Source organism: Xiphophorus couchianus, chromosome 23 (assembly GCF_001444195.1).
Source record: "Xiphophorus couchianus chromosome 23, X_couchianus-1.0, whole genome shotgun sequence".
NCBI classification, from domain to species: domain Eukaryota; kingdom Metazoa; phylum Chordata; class Actinopteri; order Cyprinodontiformes; family Poeciliidae; genus Xiphophorus; species Xiphophorus couchianus.
Window position 1 is genome coordinate 24,569,509 of NC_040250.1, and position 10,752 is coordinate 24,580,260.

A 10,752-nucleotide genomic window follows, 5' to 3' on the forward strand; every position below is an offset into this window, starting at 1 on the left:
GTGAAGCTGCAAGAAAATATTCAATCCGTTTCTAATTTACCTAAAAACAAGTCGACTCGTATTTTTCTCGTCACATACAAATTATTATATATTAAACATATTATTCTCCACAATAATAGTGCATAACTCATGCACTGTAAAAAAAAAGAAGAAAAAAATCATTGAAAATGATGTAAAATCACAACAGAAAAGTGTCGTAAAGTGGAAAATGTTTGTAAGGGTTTGTTTTATTTAATTCGCAGAAACCTTTGTGAACTGTTAAATAAAATGCTTATGTTGGTTTTACAGTAACAATATGTGAGTATAATCAATTTTTCTTTTAAAAACTACAAATGGTGATTTTAAAAAAAAGGGGGAAAAAATATTGTAGTCTGTAATGGTGACAAATACTGGAAAAACTATAGTTTTTATCAGTTGATTTTAAAATGACAAAAATTCTAAAAAATTATATTATAAAATTATAAAAAAATATTAGTCGCTTTGCTGTGCAAAATTAACATTAGATTTTTATAATCTTAACAGATTATTAATGTAATTCAGCTGTGATTTTACATTTTTTTAGAAGCGTTAATTACTTAACATCTGTAATTTTCACAGGAAAACAGTAAAACTGACCTTTTTACAGTGTTTTTCTAGGTGGTTTATTGAAGGTTTCGTTATAAAACCTGCTGTTATGTGCATAATTCATCTCACAATGTCTTTTTATTCACTCAGCATTATTTAAAAAAACACACATATCTTCAATTACAAATTGTGACAGCATCATTTCTGCCATGTTCATTAAACAGAGCAAGAGGAAATAAATACATGAGCATCTTTACCCTTTATCCCATCGTAAAGTAAGATAACCTTCCAAATGGACAAGATGTAATATTTCATCGAGACCTTTGACTGGAAGAAGAAGACACGTTTGTTCAAAATACATAAAGATTTAGGGCGAATTTCCCAAAACACAATATGAGGAATAAATTATAAATGCTTTTACATTCATTAAGTCATGCATTCTTAGTCAAGTAGGTAAGAACAGAATAGAAATACTCTTAATTGTCCCCCAGCGGGGAAATTCAAGTAACTGGTTATAAATTAAAAAATATCCTAAGGAGAGTTCTGGGAAAAGAGTTTGCCAGAGGGCTAAAAATCTACAATTTGGCAAAAAATAATTTAATAATCTTCTGCGTAAGAGAACAAAACAAACCTGGGTTCAATGCTGGATCCTGGACAAACAGGAAATTTAAAACGTAAGCAGGAAATGGCTCGTCGTATCTTTAGATGACCTTTACAATAAGCTAAGCTCTTTTTATTTTTTTTATTTAAAGAAACTACAATCATCATAAGAAACTTTTAGAGAGACATTACTGCCTATTTATTTGGGCCAATAAAATCTTAAAAGATTTTTCATTCGTCTTAACACTAAGGAATGAATTTAAGAGACGCTTTAAACAACAACAAAAAAAAAAATAGGATAGGCTTCAAAACATCTGAAAACACTATTTGACTATAAAATCAACATAATTATAGTATATAAATAAAATGCTCTGCAAAAACACGAAATCAAGCATTTCTGGTCTAGTTTTAGTGCAAGTATCTTATAACACGGGGAAAATTTATCTCCCAACGGAATTAGCACTTTGTTAAAAATCTAATCCAGCTCCAGTGGAGCCCCTCCATGTTATGGTTTGTACGCGTGTCCGGAAGTGTCGCGCATGCGTACAACGCTGGAGGGCAAAAAGACGATTCTTTTAACATGCCACCCATAGCCGAGCAGCTCCGTTAACTAAATGAAACCTGGAGATGTTGGTGTTATTCATTTAGTGCAGCGGGCGGCGGCAAAGGAAAAACTAGCGCAGGAAAACCGTTAAAGAACAACTTTTCCCCCCTCGCTGTCTGTGTCGGCTAGGCCACACGCAGACCCGTTGCCATAGCAACTAACATGTTTCAGGATTTAACACCAAGAAGAACATTTAACATTTCTGAACATTCAGTCTGTTACAGTTTAATGTGTTTAGGCTTGATGCTTATTTTGCGATTATTAACAAGTGATAGCTGGTGGATTAGCTCCCACCTATAGCAGCTAATAGCTAATAGCTGCTATTAGCTAACAACACAGCGGTGGTTGATTGAAACACCTGCTCCACTGAGGTGTTGGTGTTGCTCCACACAGTTGGTGTGTGTGGGTCGCCTTTTTCTTTATTTTTTTATTTTTTACTGAATCGAAACACACCGAACTGCAGCACATCTACATGTCAAGGTTGTCAAAGTCACGCTAAAGTAGCTGGACTACTTCACTCTCCCCCCTACTGTTTTCTTTTCTTAATGAAAACGTTTTACTGACCTTGTTATCTAGTCGTCATAGTGTAGAAAAGCACTGTGTCCCTTTTATATATCAGGCGTCCATTGAAGATTTAGCACGTTATATTGACAACAGCTAAAACCAATGGCAGCCATTGTTTCGGGGCAGCTTTTTGCCCTCCAACAGGAAGATGGGGAGGGGGACCTTACGCAAGTTTGAGGGGTCCAATTAAGCTGACTTAATTTTAATTGTAAGTTAGTTTGGTCTTATTTCAAGTGTTTGAACTAAAGAAAAAAAAAAACAGACCACAAAGTACTTTGTAAGATTTAGTGTTTTAGCAGAGTGGAAACACTTTGAGTTTCTAGAAGCTCTTAATGAAACGAGCTCGTCCTTCTCTGTGGTCTAAACCTGTAAATGGCGTAATGCATCCACGAATTGACGAACCACAGCACCTTCCTCAGGCTCAGGGAGACGGCGGGCAGCGTCGACAGGTACGTCTGCCGCTCAGAGAGCCTCGCGTGTAGCAAACACACGAGCTCCAGCAGCACGAGCCCCCAGGTCAGACTGCAGCACAGCCGGGCCCACTGGGAAGTCCTGAACCTCCGGGTCTGCAGCGGCCAGTGGGACAGCAGCGTGGCCTCCAGCCCCAGCAGCCCCAGCAGGAGCAGCGAGGCCAGGTGATGGGCTTCGAGCAGCTGCTCGCTGAGCGCGCTCAGAGCCCGGCTCGCTCCCGCCGCCTCCTCCTCGGCCCACAGTCCCATGGACAGTCCCAGCCGGATGAGCCAGCGCAGCAGCACTAGCGCGTCCGTCCGGGCCAGCTGGAGCAGGAAGACGGCGGACGGCTTGGTGGAGATGTGAGGGGAGCGGAGCAGCTGCAGAGCCCGCAGGCTGAACACGCAGCCGACCAGCAGGGGGAGCTCATCGCCGCAGGGGAAGAGCAGCACGGTGACCAGCTTGAGCAAGAGGAAGCGCCGCAGCCAGCCTCTGGAGGAGGAGAGGACTCCCTCTGTGACCGAACCGGGCCAGCACTGCGAGCTCAGCTTCCACACCGACTTTAAGGCTTCATGAGATCTGCACACAGTTTAAACCAATGTTAGTTCAGAGAGAGGGGGGTAACTTCATCAGTTCAGTAAACTGTCAACATTAAACACAGGAAACACAAAAAAATAACAATAAACAAACCCATAATTTACCAAAAAAAGGAATAGGCTGGAGCAAAAGCTTATATCTGCCTACCCTGATCATATACTTACAGTAGCAGCCTACCATCATAAAATATATCTTCTGTTCATATAGATAAGTACACACAAACACACATGTATATATATTTTTTCTTTGTTAGTGCAAAATTACTTAAGTTTTTACAATAAACTTAAGTGTTTTTTAATTATCTTATACAATGGACCATCTCAAGTGATGTTTTATAGCTTTAGGTTTCTTTTATAATTGGAAAAAAATGACCTGTATTTGATTTTAGACACCTGAGCAGAGTTGGGTAGAAACAACCCACAGGAAAAGGCTGATCTTAATCAATCACCCAATTCTAGCCAAGCAACCAATGTTGAAAAGATGTCAACGAATCAACATTGTTTTGTGGTCGAATTCTTGAGATTGAAATGTCAACGTCTAATCAATGTCGCAAGCTGTTTGTCGCAAGAACACGTCCTACAGCTACATTTACTGGACTTTTGACTTCTGCTCGAGTAGCTTTACTGTGAAGCATCGCTACTCTTACTTCATTAAACTGTTAGCCAAATTCACCGATTCAAACTAATGTCTGTGTTCAGTGAGCTTAACCAGGAATGTACTGATTCAGACACACGCCTGTGGATTTTGTTAAAGTTTTATAAGTTTTACATAGAAAGGAACTGATATAGAAAAAAAAAATTCTTTTAGTTATTTGGAATTATTTTCACTGTGGTCTTTAAAATACCAAAATGTCCACATAACTTTGTATTTTTGCTCCGTCTGATGATGTAATTTTTAAATATTAAATGATTGGTGTTTTGATCGGTTACACAGTACTAGAGCAGACGTTTTACTAAATACTTTGCTAGTATTTTTTTTTAACTTGAGTAGTTTCTTGGAAAGCTATTTTTTACTTTTGCAGTTTTGGGTACTTCTATGTTTGAGTCACTACTTGTATTTTTTTTAAGTACTTTAGAATACTTTTAACTCTGTAATACCTACCAAAAATACGGTTTCTTATCTTCTGCTTATGTCAGTTAAAGCTCAGTTAGATTGGAAGAAATGTGTCTGTGATCAAGGTATTCCAAGTTAGCTCGTCAGTTGGATTTGGGTCTGGGCTTTGACTGGGCCACTTTAACAGATGAACATGTTTTGATCTAGACCACATGTGTGTAAACATTTTGGCATATGGCCCAAAATTGTCAGTTTGGAAGTAGTTCAGAGCCACAACAATGTAAAATAAAAGTGCAACTCTAAATCCATTGAGATTTAGAGTTGTGATTTTTTTTATTTTTTGCCTAAAATGAGAGCTGTGGAGAGAGCAGAAACATGCCACACTTTTCAGATTTTTATTTCTAAAAAGATTTGACAATCACAGATTTCCTACACCACTTGACCTTTTGTGGGTTGGCCTATTACATAAATTACTTTTAAGTTTGTGGTTGCAATGCGGCCAATGGTTAGAAAAAGTTGAAGGGGTGTGAAAACGTTTGTTTAAGGTGCTCTACATCGCTGTAAGAACACATAACTGCAGCTGGATTGCAATTAAAAGTACAAGTTTTCAGCCTCAGTTTTAAACTGTATATTTATCTGCTATAAAATAATTTGTACCTTTAAGACCTGAAGTGAGTCAACCCTCTCATTCTGATGGTCTAGCTAATAGTATTTTAAGCATATATTGACAAGATTAAAGTCATCATTTTCCAATAAAAGAAAAAAATGTAGCAATGTACTAGTGTTTAGATGGTAGTGTTGGGTTCATCAAACAGTCTTGAACGAAGCCTGTTAGGTTAAAGTACAGCTGCATAGATCAGGTAATGTATGGCGACAAAGACACTCAACTCGTCCAGGGTTTTATCCCTGAAAACCTGAGGAGGAAATGTTTAAAAGTTGGAGATGACGCCTTGGGACGTTCCAGCAGTTCTACAGGTGAGAACATGAGGTTTCCATTTCTACGTTGGTTAGATTAAATCAACAATCTCAACATTTCCCCACACTTCCTTGTCCAAGGTCACGCCAACTTTCAATCTGCCCAGCCTCTAAAGACAAGTTCAGCCCCCCTCCAACTCCCCGTGGTCCTTATTTTTAACAAGTTCATTTTCCTCTTGGCTGCTTATCAGAACTCACCCGTGTAGAGGTAGGTCAAGGTCAAAGCTCACCATTCTTGTTTCACAACTTCTCCACGATAACCATAATTCCAGTGTGGCGGTGTGGGAAATAAAAGTGCGTGAGGAGCCTCCTCTGCTTTGTCTCCGCTAATGTGACTCCACCTGAACAGCCTGCACATGCCATCGCTCGCGCCTGCGGAGCAAAACCCGTCTACATGTGACTCATGATTGTGCAAAAAATATTTTTTGCCCGAGGCTTCTCCTCCGCTCAGCTGGCATCTGTGCGGGCTTGTGTCGGTTTTCCAGATAGCTCTTAAAAGAAGGAAGGAGCTGCGATCGGAGGCCGACGTTCCCCATGGAGGGAACGTCGGCCTCCAGCTGTGAACTGCTACTAGAAATTCATTTTCCCCAGAACAAGATCAAGTGGAAATAACGCAGAGTACAGAACAAGAGACGTGATGAGGGCAGTTTTATTGCTGTCGCGTCTTATTTTGGTTGTTCACTCCTCAGGGCACAACAGTCGTATCCACAACAAAAAGGATGCGACCGCAGTTCAGTAGCTAAACATGACGTGGCTGTCACCCTGAAATGACTAACCACTCTGCTCACTGTGGCACATTATATGTGTCAACAGGCCTCCCTAACCTCACATCTGTGAGGTTATCTGACATCACAGAGCAACAAGTCTGACTGTGTCATGTAGAGCCTCCCCATCCAGTAGCTTTTTGATGCATTCCTCTTTCTACACACTTGAACTACATGAATGACTCACTACCACGACTCTGCAAAATGGGATGACGCCATAATGAAGGAATTCAGCCATTTGACTTGGTTGTGTTTCAGAAGGGATGCATCAAGGAGTTGTAGTTGTAGCCCTTGAGCTGTAGCCCATTAGCTGGATTACATGATCCATCACATTGCCCGTAGTCCATCCCCTGACTGACTGGACTCTCTTGAGTCTGTTTCCACATGAGGAAGTTTGCTTCTTAAGCTTGAGATGCCATGAACCAACCACTCAGCTAAGCAAGAACCAGAACTGGGTCACCAAGACCTGGCTAGTCCATAGTGAGCCACTTAAGTTGAGTTGGTTTGAGTTAAGTTGAGTTAAGTTAAGTTGGGCTGAGTTCAGTTAAAACAAGTCGAATTACGTGGCATATTATTAATCCAGAGGAAATTATGAGGTAATCTGTTGTTCTCACCCATAAAAAGTTTAAAAACATTAAAAACATAATAAAAGGCACATTGAAGATATAAAAACAATCAAGACATTAATACCCACATTTCCCACCCTTCCCCGTTGCAGTTGAAAACCCAAAGCGAAGGCCCCTGGGAGCCAAAGAGGCTGAACCATTACTGACATTATCATTATCACAGAAAAAAATGTTTCCCTTTTTTTAAAACCCATTAAACACCTAATGTGAAGCTTAGAAGAATACGGTTCTGTCGTGCAGATAGTAATCAGTGTGAATCTTACTTTCCTGCATGTTGACCCATCAATGGTAAACAGACTTTAACTGGTGTTAGGTGGGATTAGCTGTTGTAACCTGTGGTAAAAACTGTGTTCCATTAGCTTAAGCCAATAAGCTCAAAAGTTTTACACCATCAAAATTTTACGGTGCATAAATTACCGAGATTATTGCGGAGTGCCTGAAACATGAACGCATGGCGTCAAAACACAGAATGTAGCGGTGTGAGCTGTTTACGCTATCTATAATTACAGTGGTGTTGTGTTAATATTAGGAAAAGCGCTGAAGAAAAGCAGCTCTGTGTCTAGGCTTGCAGAGCTGACATTTAGCTTTTGTTGTGTGTCGTTGCTGAGGTGAATTAGATGGAGCTTTGCTTACTAAAACAGCGAGTGATGGCTTGATTTGGTCCACTGCCCGGAGGATCCTGCGGGGGAACCAAGTGAAAAGAATGTAAACAGTCAGGTGTGTCAGGAAATGTTGAATATTTTCAATTTCACTGGTGTTTATGGCTGATGGTTTACCAGTGAGAGGTTGTTTGTGTTTCCCAGCGATCTTCACGCCACATTCCTCCGATCTCCCGGATGCGACACAGACAGGTGCATGAGGACTTGTTTTTTCCTTACGTTTATTTTCTACAATCCAGTTTTTGGTAAACGCAAAACGTGGACGGAAAGTTTTCCTCGTTTTTTTTTGGGGGGGGGGGGGGTTTATTTTGTATATTATTGCTAATTTGTGTTACAGATCAACACAAAGCATAACATAAATGTAAAGAGGCTACCTATTGTTATCGGTGAACAGCATCAGGCAGGTCAGGAATAATGTGGAAGATATAAAGAAGAATAAAGTTATAAAACAATATCCCAAGCTCTGTTCAATCCGTTATTAAAAATTAGAAGGAATACTTCGAGACTGTTAACTTAAACAGAAAGGGCCAGAGAGCAGCATTGATCAGAGACATTTCAACTTTGATAAAAAAAATCCATAAATCTGACCTTAATGGAAGAGTGGCAAGAAGAAAACCCATTTAAAATTTTCCACCGGACGAAAGAAATTCAAGGCAGATCGAAAGCCAACCTTATGATCAACAAAGAAAATCGTTTGTCATCCTCGAAAGTAAAGTATTGAAGAAATAAATTAGTAAGTGCACATCATATGATTGCATACAGATCAGATTATAACAACAATACAACCACCCTTCACAAAATAATACCAGCATTAGCATTTCAAAAGATGTTGAAAGCACTATGAAAATAAATAACGTGGTAAATGACAATATAGGCAAATTGTTAAGGACTCTTAAAAGATTAACCAAAAATAATCAATAGTTGTTTTGTTTTTTTAAAGCAGGATCTTAGATGGTTTCATTTATTTTAACAATCTTATCAAAATAACCAACGGGTAAAATTGACATGATGGGACCTAAAAACAGATCCTAGCAGTAAATTTAGCTACTTTTGACAAAAAGATCCAAACAACCTGAATGCCAAGCAACTTCCTGCAGAATCTGGTAACTCTGTGTCAAGGGCACAGGGTCTCCTCTTGGCTGACTGGACTCTGCACAGGTGGGGCGGACTTCACTCATGTGTCCGTTCACTTAAAGGGTTTGGAGATGACTTCACCCAGGCCTTTGAAAAAACGTGAAACTATGAACAGGTTCTCTGCAGGTCTTCTCAGATATTTTAAGACTGACGCCACAACTGTTCTGTCCAGGTCCACGTTTTCTGAAAGAAGCAAACTTCCCACAACTGGACAGGATCCCCTAAGTTTTTTTTTACAAATAGCTTCAACAATCTTTTGGTTGTGAATGGAGATTGCTTCTGAGTCACCATCAATTTGTTCCCCCTGAACTTCAGCCCAAACTTTCTCTAAGAACCGTTCATGAATGTTACGAACGTCCCAAAGAGACAAGAGGAAACCTGAAGCTTTAATGGCCTGGGCAATCAGGCAGTGCATCAACAAGGACGACGAACCTCTCTTGTCTTCCTGTGAAGCCTGTTACTCTGTTTCCACTGAGGAAGCTGGCAACTCACTGACAGACAACGTTTCTCCCTCAGATGCCTCAGAGGAATACTCTGAAACTTCCTCTATAGCAGACAAGGGAGTTGAGAATTCATTAAACCTTGCATACACTCTAAACTCCTGTGCCCCCGGATGTGCTAGGATATAAAACTCCTTTCATCAAACCATAGCTCCGGTTCAAATTCCTCCCAATCCAAATCTGACAGATGTCCTGGAACAACAATCTTCCAGGACAAATGTTTGCTTTGGTTTTAACACCTGTAACACTTGGTGTTACAGATACAGGTGTTAAAACCAAAGCAAACATTTGGTTTTAACACCTGTATCTGCAAATCTTTGGAGGGGCAGTTTTCCAGCTCTACGACATCAGATAAGTCATCTGGAGGAATGAAAGGCTCCACAGGAGAGGTTTCATCAAACCTTGGCTCTGGTTCTGATTCCTCTTCCTGTAGATCAGGGGTCCCCAAAGTCGGTCCTCAAGGGCCGGCATCCTGCATGTTTTAGGTCTCTCCCTGGTGGTACCAACAACCTTTACAGCAGGTCAATGCTCTTCTTAGGCCTCTAACGAGCCATCATTTGATCCAGGTGCGTTAAACCAGGGAGAGAACTAAAACATGCAGGTTGCCGGCCCTCGAGGACCGACGTTGGGGACCCCTGCTGTAGATCTTCAGTTGACAGGATAACTGGATAAACAAAGGTCTCCATGGGGCAAGTTTTCTCTCTCACTTCGGCTGGCTGACTGCCAGAATCTCCTGCAGACTTTGTCTCTTCTTCCACCTGACTGCCCGGTGTTGGCATCTTTTCAGTGGAAGACGTTTCACTTCTGTTGTGGTGTTGGAGCAACCTTCGCCGAATGTTTGTGAGAGAATTTTGTGAAGAATCCCTTCATCTTCCCTGGAAGATCTTTGAGCTTTGAACTTTCAGCTCTGATCTTCGAGAAGATGGAGACCTTCTTTACTTTCTTGGATTCCTCACAAGCGTGCAGTCTAACAAAAAAGTTCCTTTATTATGACTTTGGTTTCTTCAACCATGTCATGAATCATTGGGACTTCTCGTGAGGTCATCGAGGAACTGACTGTATCGACCACATTCTTGACGATAAGCCTGTTTAACCTTTCAGTGTGGTCGGTACTGAAGTCTCCATTGACCTTTACAACTCTTGCAAACGCTTCCGGCGCTTTGTTGCCGACGATCGCCTCGACGGCTTCAGCGGAGCATTTATCTTTTGGGAGAATATCCAGAACGCTGGATGTAAAAAGCTCCACGATTTCTCCCAAAGTCTTGACCAGAATGCAGGCGGCGCTGCGAGTTGGATCTCCAGTAGCCCGACGCATCCACTCCACTAAGGTCAAGACGAGGTAGAGAGGATGGATTACACCCCTCAGGATGTCGATGATGACGGCCTAGCTCCCTCCAGATTAGGAACTCATTTTACTCTCCATGATTGCTCTAGGCCAAAATCAGATGCATTTTTCCTGCCACCACATATTAATAAAATACTTATAGCTATTTTAGCAAAAACTATGGGTTCTTGAGCTTACCTGAGTATGATCATTTGGTTGGATGTATATTTAGACCATATCAAAACCAAATCATATTGTTCACATTTCAGCCTTTGCGACTTTATCCGCATCCTTCAACGTTCGACTCCTTTCAGATCTTTTCATGTTGGCAAATCACC

At 40.7% G+C, this 10,752-nt stretch overlaps 1 protein-coding gene across 1 annotated transcript; it reads right to left on the reverse strand.

Annotated features, from left to right (window-relative positions):
• Window positions 1–625: 625 nt before the first annotated feature.
• Window positions 626–7,445, reverse strand: LOC114139676 (uncharacterized). Its single transcript, XM_028009724.1, has 3 exons — window positions 7,431–7,445; window positions 5,606–5,779; window positions 626–3,361 (listed from the first exon to the last, which is right to left on the reverse strand). The coding sequence occupies exons 2-3, from the start codon at window positions 5,638–5,640 to the stop codon at window positions 2,662–2,664; spliced, it is 735 nt and encodes a 244-aa protein (XP_027865525.1). The 5' UTR covers window positions 5,641–5,779; window positions 7,431–7,445; the 3' UTR covers window positions 626–2,661.
• Window positions 7,446–10,752: the final 3,307 nt, after the last annotated feature.

Coding starts and splice junctions, on each gene's coding strand:
- LOC114139676 (XM_028009724.1), bottom strand. CDS start 5,640: ATGGTGAGCTTTGACCTTGACCTACCTCTACACGG. Junction 3,362..5,605: donor CTTGACCTACCTCTACACGG/GTGAGTTCTGAT, acceptor AACTGTGTGCAG/ATCTCATGAAGCCTTAAAGT.